At 34.2% G+C, this 24,416-nt stretch overlaps 4 protein-coding genes across 4 annotated transcripts; all 4 read left to right on the forward strand.

Moving 5' to 3' along the window:
- The first annotated feature begins 309 nt into the window (after positions 1 to 309).
- LOC128557009 (toll-like receptor 7) lies at positions 310 to 12,758 on the forward strand. The gene is made up of 2 exons (XM_053543399.1): positions 310 to 1,422; positions 11,716 to 12,758. Exons 1-2 carry the CDS (start codon positions 691 to 693, stop codon positions 11,749 to 11,751), a joined length of 768 nt encoding a protein of 255 aa, XP_053399374.1. The 5' UTR covers positions 310 to 690; the 3' UTR covers positions 11,752 to 12,758.
- Positions 12,759 to 15,758: 3,000 nt separating this feature from the next.
- Positions 15,759 to 17,084, forward strand: LOC123558365 (uncharacterized). The gene has a single exon (XM_045350246.2). The coding sequence runs from the start codon at positions 15,759 to 15,761 to the stop codon at positions 17,082 to 17,084; it is 1,326 nt and encodes a 441-aa protein (XP_045206181.2).
- Positions 17,085 to 17,809: 725 nt separating this feature from the next.
- On the forward strand, positions 17,810 to 19,465 carry LOC123558366 (uncharacterized). Its single transcript, XM_045350247.2, has one exon. The coding sequence runs from the start codon at positions 17,810 to 17,812 to the stop codon at positions 19,463 to 19,465; it is 1,656 nt and encodes a 551-aa protein (XP_045206182.2).
- A 489-nt stretch (positions 19,466 to 19,954) lies between these two features.
- Positions 19,955 to 20,647, forward strand: LOC128557312 (uncharacterized). Its single transcript, XM_053544576.1, has one exon. The coding sequence runs from the start codon at positions 19,955 to 19,957 to the stop codon at positions 20,645 to 20,647; it is 693 nt and encodes a 230-aa protein (XP_053400551.1).
- The last annotated feature ends 3,769 nt before the right edge of the window (positions 20,648 to 24,416 follow it).

A 24,416-nucleotide genomic window follows, 5' to 3' on the forward strand; every position in this document is an offset into this window, starting at 1 on the left:
GGTAATAGGCATCTAGTCACTAAGCCTACAATAAATATTTTGCGGAATTGTCTCCATTGTTTCCAGATCATTTTTTTTTCTCCTCAAATTACAGAAAATGATACTTTAATCATTGAGTATGCTCTTTGATGCAGTTAGCTAAAAATATATCTAAAAAAGGTAGTGCCTACTTGAATTTTGTAGTTTTAGTTTTATTGCCTATACATGTATATATGCAATATAGACTAAAGACTAGCTAAAACGTATCGGTATTCTATATTTATACACATTCAACTGAAATAATGTTTTTCGTGACAGGTAAACCTTGAACAATTCAGGTGTCAATGTCTGCACGCTGCAATACATGGTTTTATTTGTTATTATGTAAAATTGCATTCACTTCCTAGTTTAAGCATTTATATTTACGTAATATCAGTTTGTTGGATAAAGGGAATGATATTGGATATTGACCTTGAAAGTGTTGAACTTCAATAGATGAAACCTATCTAGTTTAACCAAAAAAAAAACAAAAAACTAATGTAATGCGATTATTTGTTTGATACATTTGTAAACAAATGAACTTAACGGTAATATGTCGGCATAGTTCACCTTTAATGAATGATTCAAGATAATCGTACATTTTACTTCCGGCTGCAGTTACCGATATGATCGTGATGGGATAAACGACGTTAAACTAAACAGCTCGTAATAATGTTTAACGTGTTTGTGTTTTGTCTTATTATTTTGTGTACGTGTGTTCATTTCTGTGTATATGGATTATGTACAAGCTCGTGTCACTGTTCCGGATATACAATGCTCTGTAAAAATGGAGGGATACCTACAGACATACCATCTGATGTAACGGAACTATTCATTGAACAGTTTGATTTTGATCAACTCTATAGAAATAAGTTCAAAAATGTGTCAAATATACAAATACTCGATATTCAAGCAGACCATGGGAAGTCTATTCCTTCAAAAAGTTTTGATCAGTTTATCAATTTAACATATCTTGGCTTACATGGGAAATATATAATAACTATAAGCCCAGATGCCTTTCTAGGACTGAACAACTGTTTGACACTAAATTTATCATCTAATCCTAGACTTCACATTTCTGAAATAAGTAGCTCCATAAATTCAGAAAACAGAGGAAAACATAAGAAAATTTTGCCAGCGTTGCTGTCATTAAGTGTAGCTAAGATCCAAACGTCCTCTTCATATCCAGTGGATCTTAATGACTACTTCTTTAAATCAATAACTTTCGGTAGAAAGCTTAAGTATTTAGATTTTTCTGACCTTAACATACGTATGCTTGATTTCAATTATTATAAGACATTGTGTAAGTCTGTAGAGTATGTGGATTTGAGAAAGTCGGTTATTGGAAATATTAAACAAAATTATGTGGAAGTTGAGGCATGTGAAAGCATAAGGACGTTTGATGTAAGTATGGCTATTATACCAGCGCTTCGAATCAAATTTAACTTTCAGACACTTAATTTCAATTGTGAGACTTTATATTACTTCACATTTGTGACAACTATTTTGGGGAACAGGATCAATACAGAACATGATGTAGAAATAAATGGCTACTCTTTGGACCTATCTAGGTGTCCACTGCGAATTCAAAAAGTGTCACTAGTGGGAAATAAAATTAAATGGGTGAATATGACCGTTCAGTTACACCAAACAACCGAAGAGAGTCTTTCTGAAATTAATATTTCATATAATGGATTGGAATACATCTCTCCGTCAGTTTTACAACCGTCAGTAAACATGCGCATTCTAGATTGTTCGCATAACAAACTACATGTTATGCAAGAAAACTATACAGAGGAGTTTGAAAGACTATTTTGGGCTCTAACAAAACTACGTTACCTTAATATCTCTCATAACAGTGTAAGCAATTTACCGATGCAAATTTTCAAGAATTCCCGATCGCTAAAGATCTTAGACATTTCATACAATAGAATAAGCAGCTTACATTTCTCAATTAAACAGCTAGGTAAACTTGACAAACTCATTGCCAGTCATAACAAAATTTACATTATTGAGCAAAATGTTCGAACTGAATTACAAATACTCTTACAAATGTCTTATCATAACCCTACCCATCATAACGACAACAACAAAAAACATTTTCATGTATATTTAGAAGCAAATCCATTTCAATGCAAATGTGATAGTGTAAACAAGGAGTTTATAGAGTGGCTGCATTATACTGAAATCATAGATAGAAATGAAACGATAACATGCATGCTGGGTGACAATATCATGGACGTAAGGAATAACGCCCTTAAAGAGACTGCACACTTTTGCAGAATGCAAACCATTAAGAAAGTCGCTATGATTTCTACGCCCTTCGTTTTTATAGCAGTGATACTGGGTGCTTTTGTTTTAGTTCGTATAAGGAAACGTCGCAAAAATAAGCTAAGGTTTCGGGAAGTGATTGCCAAAATTGAGACGGGAACGTTTCCATTACGATATCTTGCCTTCTTGTCATATTGCAGTGAAGACGCTGACCTTGTATTGAAGAAAATATATCCGGAACTATGTAAACATTTATCAGAAATGACTCACTCAAACGACCCAATGGTGTGCATAGGTGATAAACATTTTCAACCTGGATATTCCCTTATTTGCGAAGTTATGCGTTGCGTGGAGGAGTCTTCGGTTTTTGTTGCAATTATTTCGAAAAAGTTTTGCCGAAAGAAAATGTGCAAACTTGAAATAAAAGAGGCATATGAACAGAATAAACCCATTATAATGCTTATGATCGAACAGGTTGACAAAGAATTAATGAACAATTTTCTTCAGAAAATATTTGACCGTTTCGCCCATGCTTCATGGAAAGCAGATCCGAACGGTGGCCATATTGAACCAGAATGGAAAATAATCTGCAAGTCCATCATACAGTTATCCGGACAAGATGTCAAAAATGCTTATTAACCCGATTTACATTCGGAACATTTTTACGCGTTTCACATGTTTAACACGGGTCTGTTGAACTTCCAAATACTGAAAAATATAGGTTTTTTGTACGCACGTGCGTCCAATACTGTAATATATTGTACGGTAACGTGTTGCAAATAAACAATAACATAGATATAGAATTGAAAAAATTGAAAAAAAAACACCAAATATTGATGTAAAAATAGTAATTTTATTAATTGTACAATACTGATGTAAGATAAAGAGGTTATTCGTTTCTTTTTAGAGAGACAGATCAAAATACATTTTACCTAGTGAACATTGACCGGCGTAACCACAAATTCTAAATGTAACGCAAAACGAATAAATTATCTATTTGTTTCATGTCTGGTCGACTGTTTTAACAACGGTTTAACATTAGTGGTATTTGTATTATTTGGCAGAATGTTCAAGATTTAAGATTACTTTGATATATGATATGTTTGAAATTTGCATGGATAGCTTCTATAGTGGCTTTATCAATAATCGTAAAGGAACAGTCATAATATTTGTGGCACTTCACTTCCTATTAGCATGTATAATATGTTTACAGATGAATCGGCTTTTGCAGTCACATGTATTAAGCAGCCATTTACTTGCTTTAAGCTGCCAAATTAACTATATTCCCAAATAGACTGTTCCCATGTCAATTTCTCTTAAGCAGCCACCTGCCTGCGTTAAGCAGCCAGCGACTGAGGTATTTCCTTGGCTGCATGCCTAACACAGATATAACTTCTCTCAACATATTTCAATAGGGATGGAAATATTAAGCCTTTTTCAAACGTTTTTGTACACCTGTTTGTTTTAGTATAAACAGTTTAGTGTTGACTGACAGTCAATTTAAATCTGAAGTACGCGTTTAGTTCGTTCGATTATCTTACATTGCCATTGTTTGTTTTAGTACGCATACCAGATTTTAAACGATGAATGCTTTGAAAACTATTCGTCCAATTTACGATATCTTGTTTTTGTGTCAATTGCATCATTATGCTTTATCGGTTTTGGTTTTGTTCTACAATTTGGTATTAAAGTACACTGTAATATCATATTTTACTTTCTACAAAAGGCTTTTTTATAATAGAAGAAGGTAGTAAATATAATACAATTAACGATTATTCAATTGAATTGTTCTGCACAAGAAACGTATTTCCGACTCAGCGAGCTTGTAAACTTGCTATGGTCACGACATCTTATCTCGAGCGAATGGCATTTGATCTCGTGCGCACGAAAACTTGTCTCGTTGCACGACGTCATGTCTCGAGCGCATGACATCTTATCTCGTGTGCACAACGACTTATCTCGCGCGCTCGACATCTCGTCTCGATCGCACAACGTCTCATCTATATGTGACAGTTCCCATTTTGGGTATTCAGTCTATAAGTAGAATTAACAGACGAGTAGATAATTAGTGTCCCACCTATTCATTATTTAAACTTCCTATAAGACAAGTCACATCCTTTGTGAGAGCAGTGCACATAATTGTTCATCCTACCTTCGAAGGATATTGAAATACATTAAACGAACACGCTTACTGCATGTTAAAATAATAACCGAACGCTGTTCGACTGATAGTATCAATTTGCATATTGTCAGAAAAGTTATAAAATAGCGTGCACGAATTAAGGGGAAACAGGGACATTCTTAGACATATGGGCGAAGCCTACACAATCTCTATTTTGTCAAGGACTTAACATTATGTATTTGCGTCATCAATGAATTTTTGCTGCATTTTATTTTGTTTATTTTTCTTAATACCCTGCAAAAGGGTTACGGTTATAAGTATAAACAAAACAAAACAACTAAAAAAAAAAAAACGATGGGAGTCGAATTGACATTTGAACTGGTATCATATGTGACAAATGTTAAGCGCCCGAGAAAAAATCTCCTGAGCCCGACATAAGATGTCGTGAGTTCAAGGTAAGATGTCGTGCGCAAGAGATAAAATGTCGAGCGCATGAGATAATATGTTGTGCATTTCAAATAAGATGTCGTTCGAGATAAGACGTCGTGCGCCCGAGATAATTCAATTGTAAAAATATGCATGTCCTAAACGAAACACAATACGAAATATATTGCATATTGTGGCCGTTTTATAACTGCAATAGCTTCACAGCGACAAAAAGTAAATGTTCAAAATGAATTATTCTTACATAAGTGATACAAAACAAATCTAATAATTATATTATAAATGTATAATTATTATTATGTACAACGCCATTGAATATATCATTATATAAAAATAGGCGTTTAGCTAAATTATTCAGTTTCAGTTTTCAGTTTCAAGTGTATCTGACATTTTCCTAGAAAAATGTAACAAAAGAAAGATGTTTGATTTTGCTTACCGTAAATAAAACGAGTGTTCGACGTTAAACCCTTGATTGGATGAGGGATTTTGCCATACATTTACAACATGTCCCATCCTACCATGGGTTTAAAGATGAATAGTCGTTTAAGGTAATCAAAAACCATACCTTTTCCACTGCGATCAATGTCTTATCCATTATCAACTTATTATCATAAAGATATGATAAAAAAAAACTTTTATAGTGTATCAATTTTGTAAAAATGATAACTTTATTCAATTAACCATTTCTCAAAAATTTACTTTTCATGAATACATCTAGAATTTCAACCGACTATTTTTAGGTGCTGTTCAATATCAATTTTATGCATAGCTTTTTAAAACCGAAAGTAAAATCTGTTCAAAGTCTAACAGTATTTTGTTCAATACAGGAATGGTATTTCATTTAGCCATAGTTTGTATGATTCTTTTCCTTTTAATTTTGGCGAGTTTGCATCTCTAATACGCCTCAATGTTTGGTTGCATATATAACCATACTCTTTCACACACTAGTCTGACAAGTTTATAATTCTACGGCTTTTTCATGGGCATATGTAGTGTAATGATAAGCACATTTCTTATCTGAAAAATCTTCAGAGAGCAGATCACTTACAAAATTCCCTTCCTCCCAATCCTTTATTCATATTCTTGTAACTATGATGTTTAAACAGATATGTATGGTCAAAATTAACATCTTTCGTGCGTCAGAAGCTTGCACGTGTTTCGGGCAAGTTTACTGCTGCAAAAACATTTCAAGCCACTTTAAATATCTACATACAGAGCTTTTGATTAGCTAAATATGCAGTGTGTAGAATATTACACAATGTTCTTCAATGTGTCATCGATCATCCATATTACAAACTTTTGTGATGTAATTTAACCTTTATATTGATGATTTTTTAGAAAACTAATTGATCATTTTGTTGTTATGATTTTAACTTCTGTGTTTTGTCTGAAGCATAGCTCCGGAAGTCGTATTTTGATTTATTGCTTTGGCATATACATAGTTCTTCTTGTGCTAACCAAACAATGATGATGTTGCGTGACATATTTGGTATGTCTTTCAAAGCCTTTAAAGATTTTATGTTAAGATCTCAAAATATGCTCTCTTTTTAGGTGTTTCTTTTGTTGCAGCATCTTCGCGCTTGTTTGGTATTATCTTATTATTGGTGTCATTTGACGGGCGCCTTCAAAGCATTAGAGAGGACATTACCCGAGTAGTTTGTTGCTCACCAGGTTCGCAGATTAACAGAGTTTTCAAATTACCGGTTATATGCTTCGACTGTTCGTATTAACTTGTAAAATACATGCCGTTTTAGACAGAATATATATAGGTCTATAATAATAATCAATATCAAAAACCCACACTTCAAAAACGCCTTTTTTTGTTTTAATACTAGACTAGAGTCCAAAACCTTCATATTTCAATGCAGAGAGTTGTACAGGGTTACTTCCCTTGTATATAAAGCACCAGTGAAGTTTAAAATATGAAACTGCGATACCGTTCCTATTTCTTAGTTACAAATATGAGCGTCAGCACACAAGTTCTAAGTAATAACATATCCTATCTAGGAACATAGTTTCAATGTTGTACGTCGTCTGATTTTTCTTTGGCGATGGGAGATCAGACATGATAACGCACACTTCTAGCATTAACATACATATTATGATAGAGGAATACGAATTTCTAAAGTCTGTCGTAAAGTATTTAGAAAAAGTTCCAATCATCATTTGAGTGATTTGATTTACTGTCCTTTAAATAAAGAGGTAATGTGCAGTTTTGATTACAATAGTGAATTTACTTTGACTCGTGCAAAGCTGTAGTAAGCCATATTTGGATTCAGCATACGTCATGCCCGCCCATATACGGCTTATTATTGATATACATGCGTCCAACAGAATTCAGTATTGAAACTCAATACTGTTACATAACCGCATAATATATAATTATTAAAATTTTGTTATTATTAATATTGTTGATGTTATTACTGTTATGTAGTGAAAAATTAGTATTAATCTTTTGTTTACAATATGAGTGCTCAAAAGCGCATTCCATTTCTAATGATAGATGTTAGGTGTTTTCGTTATATTTTAATTTGTTTTTTTTTACAAAAACCTTCGTGCAGATTCTTAATTTTGATTGAATTAGCAGGACTGTTTATCTGTTATATCTGTTGCTATGTCGCATATCTGATATAGTGTAATAAATGTCTTAATAGTGTAGATGAATGAGCAGTTGCTTATGTAATGTATTGAGTTTTATAATGTTGTTTATAAATGGACGAGGTTCTAATTAATAATAAATTTTATACTTATATAAGTGCTTCTTAACTTCTGTTTTTCACGAATGAAATAAGTTAAGTTCTCAGGCCGTGTGACACTTATTGTGTAACGGCTTATATTGAAACAAAATAGACATTGTATGTTCAGTTTATTCATGAAAATTATATGGAAAGAGAATAACTATTTTCCATACAAACTTACATTTGAATGATCGTAATAAAGATGAAATCTTTCAGTGATATTTGTAGCAGTTTATATTATCTGTTTCCCAGTTTTACGCCCTGCCGAGAAACAAATCAAGAGTATGGTAAAGAAATGACAAATAGAAGAACATACGAATGACCATTTCTAACTTAGTGTAGTAACGTATTGTAAAAAGTATTATTGCATAGGTAACTAAGAATATAAATGAACATAATAAACTATTTTGTAATTTACTTGTATATAAAGACTACAATTTTAGCTCCTTTATGCTGAATAACATCACTTGTAAGAGTCGTCATTTGTTCTTTCACTTTCCATTTTTAGAGTATTATAAGTGCAGCTATCAATCATATTTGAACAACATTTGATTTGATCAAATATAGTGTTTGGACACGCTCTCTGTTTAATTTGGGTTTAACGCCGCTTTTCAACAGTATTTTAGTTATATAAGGGCGGACAGTTAAATCTGTACCAGTACAAACCTGTTCCCGGGTATAACTTCCGACTTCCCCACATGTATGAATCAGAAGTTGAGGACGAATGACTTTAGACAAAATGTATTTTATCATACGCCGCGCCCGGGGATCGAACTCAGGACCATTAGAGCAGCACAATTATGTAAAAATAAAATTATCGTTATGTGCGAGAGGATGAAACTAAAATTTCGGTGGAACTGCGATAAATATTTCTAAGCGCCTAGATAATCAGATTTGTTCAATTCACTATTTGTTCTCTAGATTCACGGTTACTAAACAGTGCCTGCGGTTCGGTCCGCAGGTACTTCGCCAATGTTTACAAAACGAGCGAGATCGGTGAGTAATTTTTGCCATTTTTTTGTCATTTTGTTACTGCATGGAGCTTTTTTTTTCTAAAAAAAACGGGGAATATAGCGAGGTGTAGATATATCTTATGTACATATCCATGCTAAATTTTGTGGCAAATGATCCATTTCCAAGAAACGCAAGGACAAATATGTTGGAAATGAAACGTGAATTTTTCTGACTGTTTAGACTTTTCGCTGACCCAAAACATGTTGTCTCTGTCGTCGTAAATTATATTTATAAATGACATGTGATCTGCTAAAACAAAATGTGTCCAGAAAATTCCGAATCTGAACGTTATGCCAATTTTGGAAAACTGCCGCAGACACTTCAACGATGCCGCAGCCACTTCGAGGTGCCGCAGGCAACTCTTGAACTATCGGGACATAAATTTGGCCCAAAACTAGACAAACAGACAAATGGAAGAACAGAGAAACAGAACTGATGTGAAAAATTCACGTTTCATTCCCAACTTAGTTGTCCTTGCGTTTCCAGGAAATGGATCCTTTGCTACAAAATATTTAGCATGGATATGTACATAGGATACATATACTACCCGCTACATTTCTCGATTTTTGAAAAAATGTTCCATGCAGTAACAGTATTAGAGATGTTCTCTATTAATATTAGGCATTTTAACGCGCCTGATGACGATTTGTTAACTTCTATTCACTTACGACTTCATAGGTTTTAGCTTTTTATAATATATTGATAATAATATCCATTAGTGACCTAAATGGACCTTAATGTTTTAGTTAGAAGTTTAATGTTAAGTATTTTTCGAGGTTGAAAAACTTTTCTAATAATATATATATAGGTTTGTAACCGTTTGAAAAATAAGAATTTTTCAGAAAATACAATTTCGTTTAAGTCGAAGGTCACGGTGACCCGGAACAAGTTAAAATGTTTCCTGACATATCTTAAGAACGTCTGGGCCTAGGATCACGAAACTTCACAGAAAGGTTGATAATGGCCAGCGAATGACTCCTCTTGATTTTGACGTCAGTAGGTCGAAGGTCAAGGTCACATTTACCCAGGACATTAGAACATAATTGTGCCAAATAACAGGAGAATGATTTGGTCTAAGATTACATTTGATACGGAAGTCATTTATGACTGGTAGATGACCCATAATTATTGATTCGAAGTCAGTACGTCAACGGTCCAGTGCACAGTGACCAAATAAGTTTTATTCCTTGCGCAGTTACTGAATGCATCAAGTGGGGGCATTTCGTGTACTATGAGCTCTCACTTATTTTCACACGAATTTGGTGACATAATTAGTACAAAAAGTCTGCAATGGACATTAATTCAATCTACAACATCATAAGTGGCAATGAAAACCGTGGCATCGCTCCGTATAGGTTTGTTTGAATTAATCTATAGTAAATTATACTTTCTTTTTTAAAAGGAACTGGACTCCACATTTTGTCTCTAATTGTTCTTCTTTAAAAAAACACAACAAAAAACAACTGAATTTTGTCATATTTTTAACATTAAAACATGAGTTTTTGTTTTCTAAACTCTTACAAAATGCGAAATAAAAAATATAATGTAAAAAAAGTCCCAAGCCGGGAATAAATCCTTGGCAGCCTCCGCAATTAAAACTTTCGTACATTCTTGACTAGTACATCACGGAGGAGTTCATATTTAGCGATAGTTATAATTAGGCAGTTTACTTCCGTTACAAACACTTCAATTATATGATAGAAAAAATGAGTAAAAACAACTATTTCTCATATCTTTTCCATAACATATAATGTGTCAGAAACTAAGTAATTTCCTTATATGTAAAACATTTCCCTTTTGTTGTTGTCTTACCATCTGGAGGTCAAAAATGGTTTATATCGATATGACTAGAAATGTGTCACAGACACGGATGCTCCCGCAACATGAGAAAGGTCACAGGCTTGGTACTGCTCACAAACTAAAAGAAGGACCCTTGGCCCTATTTATATACTGTACAACAAGATCAATAGAATGCCACAATATACGCCCGTTATATCAAATATACACTAGCACCTGTATTTGCAAATGGAATTTTAATTCTGTAGTTGTGTAATAATTATTGTAATTCTTTTGATAAAATTTCAGAAAAAAACTCCTTACCAGGTAAAGATACCTTAAAATACACTCAAATTTGAAAGTAACAGAAAAGTGGTCTTGGTATTTCCTTACTTTCTATTATAAAAAAGTTATAAGTTATTTATAGTAACAACTAATGGAAGTTGCTCTACAAAAAAATCAAGAAAGAAATTTCTAAGTCCACACAAAAATCCTTTCCAGGTAGATATAGGTCAAAATACATTTCAAAATTGTATGTAACATGCATGTTGTATTACAGAAAAATGGTTTTGATTTTTCCCTACGACCAGTAATAAAAAAGTTACACTTATTTATCTATTTAAAGTAACAACAAAGAGAAGTAATTCTAAACTAGGGACCTGGTTCTTGCGCATGACATTCTGTCTCATAAAGGTGTACAATTGAGCCAAGTTGCATCAAAATCCCTTCATGCGTGAAGAAGAAATGCTCAGGACAAAGTCATTCTTGTATGTGACCTTTGGCCTTTAAGCGTGACCTTGACCTTAAACCTAGGGAAGTAGTTTTCACGTTTGACACATTGTCTGTCCATGCTTATTATTTGTGTCGAATTATTTTGAAATCGGACCATGCATATCAAAGTTATGGACCGGACACGAAGACTACATTATCAATATATATGTAGTGAAAATTGGCTAAGTTAAAGCAAAGACTTAGTGTAATGGTTTTTTGCATGACACATTGTCTATCCATGGTCATTTTTTGTGACATTATTCTTAAATCGGACCATGCATGTCAAAGTTATGGCCCGGACACGAACACCACCCTTTCCCGAACACACAAACACACGCACAATTAAACACACACACGGGACAGAGGTAACACTATATGCCCCACCCACAAATTTTATGGCGGGGACATAAAAACAATGATAGTCTGTTGATAAAGATTCGTTTCTTCTTTTTAGTCCAATTATGAATATTAATAATTTACTGAAAACATGTAACAAATTTAATATTGTCACATACATAAAGTGAAATTATTCAATTTTAACTTTAGTTTTCCCCTTTTTAGTTGTTCGAGGAAATGGCTGATACAGAAGCTGAGTGATGACAGCATACTTGCAAATCACACCATGCAAATATCAGGACAGCATTAACAAATACAGCAAATTAAACAATGATCAAAACCGCCAGATATCCGATATTCTATTATAATAATATAAATCAACAAATACAAAAAAAAAAAATAATAATAATAAAATTAAAAAATTCTCCTCGGTTGTCTTCAACCCTGACCATTCATCGACTTCTGTTACAGTTAGTAGTCCCTGAAGCTCAACAATTGTCCCAAATAACTTTCAAATGTGCTGCACTCAAGATGGACCTTCAAGCCGAGGATAACCAGTTCTTAATTTCCATCGTGAGAGGCCATTTAAAAGGCCCAAGTGTATTTCCGATAGTGACAGCGAGTAAGCCGATCGACTTATAAAAAAATGGCAGACATTCATACAGATGGTAATCATACTATGGAGCATTTGATTTCTAAGATGTCGGCAGACACGCACATGTTATTTAGTTCATTGAAGAAACGCATGGACACATTAGAGACTGGTCTCGCTTCAAAAATTTCTCAAATTCTTGACAAACGGGTAAATTCTGAAATGTCTAAAATAAGAAAAGACGTGGATGCCAGTATTAGTGCTTTTAGTGACACTATTCGAGCTGATGTTAATTCTGAAATTGACAAATTGACCGAAAAGGTAGATAATCTTGTGTCTCGGCCCGAGGGAAGAGCAAAAGCGAGTGACATTACTCTAAACATTGTTATTCGGGACTTACTGGAATTGATGAGAGAGACCACTTCTACGAGAGTGAACTCACTAATAAGAGACGATCAGCTGCGCTAGTGCCGTACGGTCAAGTCACATGAGGACAAAAGGCGGGTGATGATGGATGAATGGCGAGTAACAGCATGGTTTGACTTTGAAAGGTAATCGAGTTGTGAGAAAGGATAGTTCAGGTGTTGACCGGTCGAGATTGAATGACAGGTCGGGATTCCCTGTCCGGACGAGAAGGAATAAGGCAATCAGGTCAGATCGGGTTCCCCTGCTCAGTCGAGGAAATCGGGACAAATCGGGCTTCCCTGTTCAGTTTAGTAGGGGTAGCAGGAATAACAGTAGGTCGGGTCTCTCTCCTGTTCATAACAGTGATAATGGTTTCAGAAACCGTAGTGATAACAGACACAGTGATAGATCAAGTTATGACCGTGAGTGGATAGAAGTGCGTGGAAATCCAGCAAGAGGAGGGAATAGACAGCGGGGTCGTGGTTGAAGACGTAGTCGGGCTAATTAGGATAAAAACTCTCGAGGGCAAAATGGTCGCTTTTATGTAAACACTGGCTTTTGGAATGTGGATGGTTGGAGTGATAATACTGACTCCGACAATTTTATTTCACGTTCGTCTATTGTATCTCACAATGATTTTGATATTATTAGTGTTGCAGAAACACACCTTTTAAATAATGATTGTTTAGATCTTGATGATTATAAATGGTTTAGTTTTAATCGTACAAAGATTCATAAAAATGCTGAATGTGGATCCGATGGGGTCGGTTTCTTTATTAAAAGTAATATTGTTTACATTTGTGATATTTCAGTTATTGAAAATAGTTTTGAGGGAATTTTATGGTTAAAAATGAAACATAGATTTTCTGATTTTTCATTATTTCCTGTGTTTGTTACCTACCATCAGAAAATTCATCAAGACCATTTGATGTACATGTTTCTATGATAATGTTTAAGCAGATATTTATGGATTTCAGAGGGAAAGGATTAATTTGTATTTGCGGCGATTTTAATAGTAAATGTGGTTCAAATGAAGATTTTATCAGTGGTGTTGATAGTTTGACAGAACGGCATGTTGTTGATTTCCGGAGTAATGCATAAGGAGATTTTTTTATACATTTTCTTATTAATACAAAGTTGTGTTTGTTAAATGGTTGCAATGGAAATAACAAAAATAATGATCTAGTAAAGTGTGTGTGCGTGTGTGTGTGTGTGTGTGTGTGTGTGTGTTCGGGTTTAACGTCTTTTAACGGTAAAGGGTGCGCAGTAGATTACTGTATTGTTCAAACCCAGTGGTGGCTTTGCCACTGACCGTTCCAAGGCGGTGCCCCACTGCGTTCCTGTATCTTGTGTGCTTATTGTGTGTGTGTGTATGTGTGTGTGTGCGTGCGCGTGCGCGTGCGTGTACGTGTGTGTTGTGCGTGTGTTGATCGTGTATGCCTTTTTTTTGAACGTGGCTTTCCCTCTTGGATATTTTTCCTTGTTTTTTTTTACCCTGGGACAGTCCCGAGTCATTAGGTTAAAAGTATCATCAGTACTATTCCGAAGTCTGCCACAGCCGATCCATGAGACGACCCGTTCTCTTACAGGGTTATTGCCTTTGTATCATCTATGTACAAACTATATTTTTCAGTTTTAAATGATCCTCTTAGTAAATGGGTCGAAAACAACAATGTATTGCAAGACGAACAAAATGGTTTCGGGAAAAAAACGAAGTACTCTAGACCATATTTCCTCGTTGTGAATTTGAGACTAGAAATAAATGTAAACTGACATTTGCAGCTTTTATAGATTTTAAGAAGGCGTATGATTTCATGAACAGGGATAAACTTTGGTTACGTTTACATAATACTAGCGTAATTGGAAAGATGTGTATTGCAATTAAGTCACTGTGTTCACATGTATTTGCTTCGGTCCGTGTAAATCAGTGGTTTGATGTAAAAACCGGCTTACGTCATCAATGCTATTTATTTTTTTATGGTAGTTTTTAGGCAATCAAAAGCCCAGCTTAATGCCAGCTTCTCGGTTTTTAGCTCGACTTTTCGAAGAAAATGTAGAACTAATGCACTCCCCCAGCATTCGCGTCGCCGTCGCCGTTGGTTAGAGTTTTTTGATAAAGTCAAATGTCTTTGTTGCTATCAAAGCTATTGACTTGAAACAAAATACTTATTTACTACGAAAGTCTACACCAGGAGAGACAATCTCCATAACTCTGATTTGAAGTTTGACATAATTAGGCCCCTTTTCAATTTAGAATTTTTGGTTAAACTTTTTGATTAAGTCAAATATCTCAGTTACCATCGAAGCTTTTGGGTTGAAACTTAAAATAGTTATTAAATGTCAGAGTCTACAACAGGAGAAACAACCCCCAAAGTTAAGTTAAAAAGGGGCCAAACTTTATCAAAATTCAAATAAGAGCTATTTGAATTTTGATAAAGTTTGGCCCCTTTTTAACTTAACTTTTGACTTATTTGGTTAGAGATTTTGATAAGGTCAAATATCTGGGTTACTTATAAAGCTTTTGACTTAAAACTTAAAATAGTTATTTACTATTAAAGTCTATGTTCTGAAGAATTAGTTAAGTTTTCAAGTAGTAATTTAGGGTTCACGCGCCTAAGAGGCCGAGCACGGGAATTTTTGCTCTTTTCGGTAATTACTTTACTGTAATTTCTGTACGTGCGTAAAATATAACCATGTTTTTAGTCAGCCATGTTGAAAAGTGAATTGATAGAGAAAATAAAAGTTAAAAAAGGAAAATAGTTGTAATTATAGTTGTAAGCGGAACAAAATGGTAGCAGAGCGAGGTTATGATAATAGGACTTAAAAAATATAAACACAAAATTGACTCTGAAGTGTAAAAATGGCTGTGGAGCTCAGCGAAGAAGAAAAACAAATGGTTTTGCAAAGAATTGCGGACTTGAAATTGTTAAAGTCTAAACATAAATCAATCTATACAAAGACAAAAAACAAACTTTTACGGTGTTTAGACGTTGATATCGATGAAGAGTTGGACAAAAAAGAAATTCGAAAATATCAGGACTATTTAGATGATGCAAATGAAGTTGCTTTAGGGACTATGCACAAATTGTGTTCATCTTACAGAGAAGTAAATGATTTAGAAAACGAAAGAAAAGTTATGGAAGAAATTGACATAATTGAAAAAGACTATAGTGAGACCCATTAAACTGTGTTTAAAAAGTCTACGAAGGCTTCACTGCCAGCTAGTGCTACAACCGAAGGTTTAGGCAAAGATATGTGGCAGCAATTAAAAATGGTACAAATTCCAGTATTCACAGGTGAGAAAAGAAAGTATGAATCTTGGAAGGCGGCATTCAATGCTTGTATTGACAGTGCACCGTCTACTGCTGAATATAAGCTCTTGCAGTTAAGACAATATTTATCTGGTGAGGCATTGAAGTCGATTGAAAATTTAGGGCATTCGGCAGCTAGTTACGAAGCATCAAAAGAACGTTTAGATAGAAAGTTTGGAGGTAAACGAAGGCAAGTTATGGCATATCTAGAAGAATTAGACAAATTTCCGGTAATGAAAGAGGAGAGTGCTAAAACTATCGAGAAATTTGGGGACTTGTTAGATATTGTAGTGATTAATTTGATAGAAGCAGAAAAGGAAGAAGATTTAGGAGATGGAGCACTGTATTTGAGACTTCTGAAAAAATTGCCTGAAACAATGCTTACGAGGTATAATCGGTGGATTTATGAATCTAAAGAAGATGAATCCGTTCAAACATTAAGAAAGTGGTTCAATCAGGAGGCTAAATACTATGTTGCTGCTGCCGAAACTGTTCATGGACTTTCTGGAGACAAGTGGAAGCCTTCAAGACCACAAGTAACTACTCACTTTGTAAATAACAAAAAAAGTCAAGGAAGCCAAAAGGTCTGTAAAGTCTGTTTTGATAATCATGATGTTTGGAACATTTACGTGTTCAAACAGTTATCACCATCACAGCGTTGGGAAAAAGCTAAAGATCTGAAGTTGTGTTTTCGGTGTTTAGGAAACGGACATGCTGGTAGTACATGTAATAGAATGAAAGTTTGCGGAATTCAAGGTTGTAAAAAGAACCATAATAGGTTGTTACATAATGAAGAAATGAATTATCAAAATGCGGGTAACAGTTTGTCGTTACACAAAGATGAAATGAATCAACAAAATGTAACTACAAATGAAAATGCGACAAGTCATCATGTTCAACATCAGGATCATGATAATGACAATCGTTTCTCAGTACCAAATCGGATTTCACTTCGCACAGTTCCAGTAATAGTGAAAAATGGAAGTAAACAGTTGACTGTAAATGCACTGTTGGACGATGGCAGTTCAAAATCATACATTAATGCAGATGTAGCTGCAGAATTAGGATTAGACATAGTATCTAATGCACAGTTGATAACAGTAAATGTTATGAATGGTAGAAAAGAAACTTTTGAAACTGCACCTGTGAAATTTCATATTGAAGGCTTGAATGGTCAAGTGAAAATGGGAATGGAGGCTACAACAACAACTTGTGTAACAGGAAATCTCAGAACAGTAGATTGGAATAAACAATCTGGACAGTTTAAACATCTAAATGGTATATAATTTCCAGTGTGTAAGAGAAAAAATACAATAGATTTATTGATTGGGGTAGATTATTCAGATTTACATTACTCGTTACACGAAGTCAGAGGGGAACCCGGTGAACCAATAGCTCGTCTCACTCCCTTAGGCTGGACTTGTGTTGGATCCGTTGAAATTCTGTTGAAAATGAAAGTAGAAATTATCATACATTTTTTTTGCAAAAAGATGTAAATATCGAAAAATCGATAGAAAAATTCTGGGAAATAGAACACATTCCACAAAAAGGGAGTACCATGTCAGTCGAAGACGAATCCATTGTGAAACAAGTAAAATCTACGATAACATGTAGTGAAGGCCATTATCAAGTATCCATTCCATGGAATGACAAAAAGCCGTCTCTGAAAAATAACTATGAAATGGCATTACAGAGATTAAGAAACACAGAAAAGAAAATAGAGAAAGATCCAGTTGTGAAAGAAGCATATGAAACCACACTACAGAAATATCAAAATAAAGGTTATATAACGGAAGTTAACCCGAATGAAAGTTTCAATGACAGTGAGTGGTATTTACCACATTTTCCGGTAGGTTAACTGGATCGAGAGACAACTAAAGTCCGTATTGTTTTCGATGCAGCAGCAAAAACAGAGGGATTAAGTCTAAATGAGGCGATATATCAGGGACCAAAGTTGCAGAATGAATTATTTGATGTATTGTTGAGATTTAGAAGTCAGCCCATAGCAATTATGTGTGATATTGAAGAGATGTACTTACGTGTAGGAATTAACCCTATTGACAGATCATATCACAGGTTTCTTTGGAATTCTTCAGCACCAATTCGGTATGAATTCAAAACACTGGTGTTTGAGGTTAATGCATCACCATTTCTAGCCCAATATGTTTCTAGACATAATGCTGAATTACATAAAGAAGAATATCCACGTGCTGCAGAAACAGTCTTTAGTTCAACATACATGGATGATAGTATGGATTCTGTGTCTACCGTAGAGGAAGGTATTGAATTGTATTATCAGCTATCAGAACTTTGGGCGAAAGCAAACATGTATGCAAGAAAATGGCTGTCAAATTCGGCTGACGTACTAGAAAAAATCCCCACTGAGCATAGAGCTTCTAAAGTTGAACTGGACAAAAATGACTTGCCAACTGTAAAAACACTTGGTGTAACATGGTTAGCTAATGAAGATTGTTTTATTTTCAATGTGCAAGAGTCGGATAACAATACAACATTGACAAAGAGAACAATTCTAAGAAAAATAGCGACTATATTTGATCCACATGGTTTTGTTGCACCATATATCGTGCGAGCAAAGATTCTGATGCAGGAATTATGGTTAGCTGGATTAGATTGGGATGAAATTGTTCCAAATGAAATGAATGAAACATTTTTGAGGTGGTTATCTGAATTGAAAGAACTTAAACAAATCAAAATACCAAGATGTATAAGACATGAAAGCTATGTTCAGCCAAAAAGAGTAACATTACATGCATTCGGTGATGCATCAGAAAAAGCTTACGGTTCAGTAGTGTATGCTCGCTGTGAAGATTCTGACAATAACATTTCGGTTAGACTCGTTGCAGCAAAAAGTAGAGTAGCACCGGTTAAGACGATAAGTATTCCTAGATTAGAGCTTTTGGCAGCTGTTCTGTGCTTGAAACTTACATTGTCAATTTGTGCTGCACTGAACATTTGTATTAACAATTGCACATTTTGGACAGATAGTATGAATGTTTTACATTGGATACGAAATAGAAGCACAATTTTCAAACCATTTGTTGCTAATAGAATTGGAGAGATTCAGTATCATTCAAATCCTATACAATGGCGACATGTACAAGGAAAACAAAATCCGGCTGACATTTTAAGTAGAGGATGTTCAATATCTTATTTAGAAACGAACGAATTGTGGTGGAACGCACCTGAATTTCTGAAGAAAAATGAATGCGAATGGCCAAAAAGTAAAGTTGAATTTTCACATGAGAACAGTGAAATAAAAAAGTCAAAACAAATGCAGTTTGAAGTACAAACAATGCACACACAGAGCGCGGATGTACAAACATGCATTGAAGAATGGCGGCTTGATCCGAAACGATATTCCAGTTGGACAAAATTAGTACGGGTATATGCTTGGGTTATGCATTTCGTGGAAAATTGTAAACGTACAAAAACAGCAAGAATTGAAGGACAACTGGGTGCGAATGAAATATATGATGCAGAAGTAAAATTAATAATAAAAGCTCAAAGGTCTCATTATAAGGAAGAATTTACATGTTTATCTAAGCAAAAAGAACTACCAAAAGATAGCAAATTGATCAAATTGAATCCAAAAATTGACGATGAAGGAGTTATCAGAAGTGATCGATGGACGCTTAAAATATGCTGAAATGTTATCGTATGACTGTCGATATCCAGTGATACTACCTCGACATGATTGGATTACTGAACTAATTGTTCGTCACTTTCATGAAGATTCAGGACATAGTGGTACAAACTATACACTTTCCGTGTTATCAACACAGTATTGGATACCATCTGCAAGGGTGGTAATTCGTGCAGTAGAAAACAAATGTACAAAGTGTAAACTTCGCAAAGCAAGACCAAAAAGAACAGATTATGGCGCCACTTCAAAATATCCGTCACAATATGCCATTAAGAGCATTTGTTCATGTAGCAGTAGATTATGCGGGACCATTTGTAACTGTTCAAGGCCGTGGAAAACGTCGAGAAAAAAGATACCTTTGTTTATTCACTTGTTTGAGTACAAGAGCTGTACACTTAGAGATTGCATTTGGAATGGATGTAGATTCTTTTCTTAATGCGTTTTACCGGATGGTTAGTCGTCGGGAATTACCAAAAACTATGTTATCAGACAATGGATCAAATTTTGTTTCGTGCTGACAAAGAATTAAAACAGTTATTGCAGTGTCTTGATCAGGATAAAATTAAAGAAAACACAGCAAATAAAGGAATACAGTGGCAATTTATTCCACCCTTTGCTCCTCATTGGGGAGGTGTACACGAAATAATGATCAAAAGAACTAAACGTGCAACATACGCAATATTACAAAATGCTTCAGTTACTGACGAAGAGCTTATGACGGCATTTGCTGGAGCTGAAGGCTTGATCAATTCAAGACCACTTACATATCAAACTAGTAATCCAGCAGACTGTATACCGCTTACACCAAACAATTTTCTGCATGGACAAATCGGGGGAAAGTTTGCTCCTGAAAGTGTGGATACTACAGAATTCAGTCCTAGAAAGCGATGGCGTAGAATACAGGAGTTAGTTCGACACTTCTGGAATAGATGGTTACATGAGTGGTTACCCAGTCTACGAACATCAAAAAAATGGCATAGAATTAATCCAGACCTGAAAGTTAACGATGTCGTGATTGTTACGTCTAATGATTTACCGCGAGCACAGTGGCCATTAGGGCGTATTACGCGTGTGCATACAAGTCGCGATGGACATGTGCGCGCAGCAAATGTTTTAATGAATGGCAAAGAATTTGTGCGACCAATAACAAAATTGTGCCCATTAGAAATAAATGCTGATGATTAAATAATATTAACGCGTACTAAAGCAGAAAATGTTTACATTTACTCATAATTCGCGTGTGGAGGGCATAATAATCCCTCATATCAGTGGCTAATTGTAAGTGGAGGGCATAATAATCCCTCAGAAGCAGTAATTTTATAAATCAGTAAATTAAGATAAAGATTGGACACAAGGACAAACATTTTTCTTATTTCAGGAATTGTATAATCTGATGAAGAAGATTGTAAAACAAACAAAGACTCAAGAAGAAAATATTGTCTCTAGGAGATTGTACATTTTTTATTAGTTATTAACAATATTTTGGTATGAAAATGAACTGTTTAAAGTTTACTATGTCATGAACTTAATTGTTTAATGTTTATTGAGAATGTACATGTATGTAACTATGTAAAACAGTTGTGGGACTATATCATCTGAAAATCACATATTACAAATACTTTTTATAAGACAAATTAATAGATAGAACATCAGTACATTAGTAAGTACGCAGAATGTCAAGAATTGTTTAATTAACAAAAATACTAGTCATAAACGGTACACATGAATAGCGTAAAAAAATATAGTGCTCAATATTTTATTCAATAAATTATGTTAACATGACAATTGTTGCTAGAGTAAATTTATGTAAAGTTTTCTAGCGATTTGTATTATAGTAAATAGTTGAAATGTATAGGTTTAAAATTTTAGGTGTTTCGTAATTGTTGGTTAAATATTGAGCATTGTAAGACTTTTTTGAATGCTAGAATTTTGTATACATGTAACTGAAAGAATAATTATTGGTGTTGACTGGATTGATATTATTGTCCAAAGTCTGAACTGAAACAACCAAATTGTCATAAGCTTTATTTACTATATAATTTTACAAGTCAAAGAAGCTGAATTGGTTCTACCTGATGATAAAGAGTAAAGTGAAATATTCTAGTTATCAGTGTAAATATGAAGTATATTAAAAGTGTCTAGCTTTAGATATTTTCTTGTAGTTTTGTCAAAATTGTTATTTTTCAAAAATGTTCATTTTTGTATAAAATAATTTTCTGTAGTCAAATGTTATTGATAAGTTAGATTGAATCAAACTTATCAAGGTGGGGGAGTATGTTCTGAAGAATTAGTTAAGTTTTCAAGTAGTAATTTAGGGTTCACGCGCCTAAGAGGCCGAGCACGGGAATTTTTGCTCTTTTCGGTAATTACTTTACTGTAATTTCTGTACTTGCGTAAAATATAACCATGTTTTTAGTCAGCCATGTTGAAAAGTGAATTGATAGAGAAAATAAAAGTTAAAAAAGGAAAATAGCGGAACAGTCTATGCCAGGAGTAACGATCCCTATAACTCTGATTTGTATTTTGACAGAGTCATGCACCTTTTTAACTTAGATTTTTGTTTTGGTTAAACTTTCTGATGAAGCCAAAATATCTCTGTTACTTTCAAACCTTTTGACTTGAAACTTAAAGTAGTAGTTTACTGTCAAATTCTATTCCACAATACCCTTTACTCTGATTTGAATTTTGTCAGGTAGGTCCCTCTTTAGGAAAGGATTTTTGGTTAAAGTTTTTAGGTTATTTACTATTACTGGCAAAGCTCTATTTCAGTGTCAAGTACTGAGAAAAGTCGAGCGCGCTGTCTTACAGACAGCTCTTGTTTAAAGTGCATTTACTATTTTAATGTATCTATATCTATGTGTTATGTGTAAATTGATTTTGTAAATTTTCTGTGATAGTCTCTTATAGTTCAAATTTGAACGGTCATGTACTAATTTTATTTATGTATTGAAATGAAATTTTATACTGTGACATTGTACATGGACGAGACGTAAATAAATGAATAAATAAATGAATAAATAAAAAACAACCAAATATGCAAAACCTTGGTTCCTGAATAATATGTTTTTTCTAAACATTGTATTTGTTTCAACAGTTTGTCCATATCCAAAACGTTGCGAATTCTTTCACCACATCTGAAACCTATTACAAACATATTCTGGATACTGAAAGAAATGACAATTTTCACTGAAGAAAATTAATTCGCTGTTCTATTTCTGCACTACATTTATTGATTATTTACGAGTATACTGACCACCTGTCTTTCTATATAATTTATACGTAGAAGTTCCTGGTCAAGTTAAACCATTATTTCAATGCACATGATAAAAGAAATGATATCATACATCTTTAAAAATCTCCAATTGCAAGCCTTCTAATGGCGTATAACTTTAGAAAATCGAAAGACAAACTATGATAAACTGGCATTTTAAAAATAGCACTTTCTATAGATTTTTTTTTGCGTAAAGTAACGTTTATATCTTTCAAAATATTTATAGTCTATACAGTAGTAAATACATTTGCAAATGTTCTCTATAAAATTAACAATCTTCTAAAATCTGTAACACATAGCCAGGACTATTTAAAAAAAAAGAGAATTACTAGCCTTATGTGGTTAAATGACCTATAAACCACCAAGAAAAGTAGGGGTAATGTATCTTCTAAGAGACAAAGAGACATTTTTTGTCTGACAGGTAAACACTATGAAATATCTTCCAAACTGGCAGCTAAACCAACAAATGTGTACATGTAATACGGTTTGTTTACATTTATGTAAATGCAAAATTCTCACTGAAAATGAAATAAAAACTGTTACAGCAAATGGCTTACGTAACACATGACAATGCCACTTTAACTTGGAAAAATGAGGATTTTTTCTTTCCGCCATTATTATACTAGCCCTGAAGTGCTGCTTGATTTCCTGTGTATTACTATTGGACTTAATAGCACTCTTTCGTATGTAAGGATCTGTGATGTCACCGACAATGTCTGATTATATGTAAAAATAGCACAGGTCTTAAAGTGCAGACAATCAATTAGTACTTTTTGAACGAAAAAAAAAAAACAAACAGAAAAACATGAATCTAATATCTCTTTCATCTATATTCTCTTTGTGAATATTTTTATTTTTAATACCCAGCTCAACCTCAAGTAAAGGATATACAAGATTTAAACAAATTTACTGAATTGACTCAAGATGAAGTGAAAAAGCTCATCAATGAATTAAATACTACGTCCTCAGAGTTAGATATTTTGCCAACATGTATTTTGAAATCACATGTAGATGAACTTCTCTCTAGTGTCACTAAATTGGTGAATCTCTCAGTACAACAAGGTTTTTCCCTGTGAAATACACATATGCAGTTGTTAGACCACTGCTAAAAAAGCAGGTCTTGAACTAGAGCTTTCCAATTATCGTCCTGTGAGTAATTTATCATTTTTATCAAAACGTATTGAGAAAACTGTTCTTTACAGATTAAACAAACATGTAAAACAATACAGTCTTTTGCCTAATAGCTAGTCTGCATATAGGAAATACTACTCCTGTGAAACTGCACTGCTTCGGTTGGTCAATGGCCTTCTAAGTGCTATGGAGAAAAAGAAGGTCACAGCCCTTATTTCGATTGACTTAAGTGCGGCATTTGACACTGTCGAACACGATAGTCTCCCAAATGTACTAAAAGCACAATATGGCGTCTGCGATACAGCTCTTCAACAGGTAGACACTTATTTAAGGCCTCTTACTTGTAAGATTTACCAAGAATGTATATTCATCAGACCGCCTCCTTGAATACAGTGTGCCCCAAGGCAGCAGCATTGGTCCTTGGCTGTATCTCACCTATGCTGGAACTCTTTTTGATGTCATTCCAAAATCCATATCAGTCTATGGTTTTGCTGATGATCATATAGCACATAAAAGCTTTTGTCGTACATCTGTTTCCGTAGAATCACAAGC

This window comes from Mercenaria mercenaria, chromosome 5 (genome assembly GCF_021730395.1).
Source record: "Mercenaria mercenaria strain notata chromosome 5, MADL_Memer_1, whole genome shotgun sequence".
In the NCBI taxonomy this organism is placed as follows: domain Eukaryota; kingdom Metazoa; phylum Mollusca; class Bivalvia; order Venerida; family Veneridae; genus Mercenaria; species Mercenaria mercenaria.

Excerpts from the sequence above, each read along its gene's own strand:
- LOC128557009 (XM_053543399.1), top strand. The coding sequence starts at position 691 with ATGTTTAACGTGTTTGTGTTTTGTCTTATTATTTTGTGTACGTGTGTT. Across the intron at positions 1,423-11,715 it reads AAAGCATAAGGACGTTTGAT|TTGTTCGAGGAAATGGCTGA; the intron begins GTAAGTATGGCT and ends TCCCCTTTTTAG.
- LOC123558365 (XM_045350246.2), top strand. The coding sequence starts at position 15,759 with ATGGTACAAATTCCAGTATTCACAGGTGAGAAAAGAAAGTATGAATCT.
- LOC123558366 (XM_045350247.2), top strand. The coding sequence starts at position 17,810 with ATGTGTGATATTGAAGAGATGTACTTACGTGTAGGAATTAACCCTATT.
- LOC128557312 (XM_053544576.1), top strand. The coding sequence starts at position 19,955 with ATGGATCAAATTTTGTTTCGTGCTGACAAAGAATTAAAACAGTTATTG.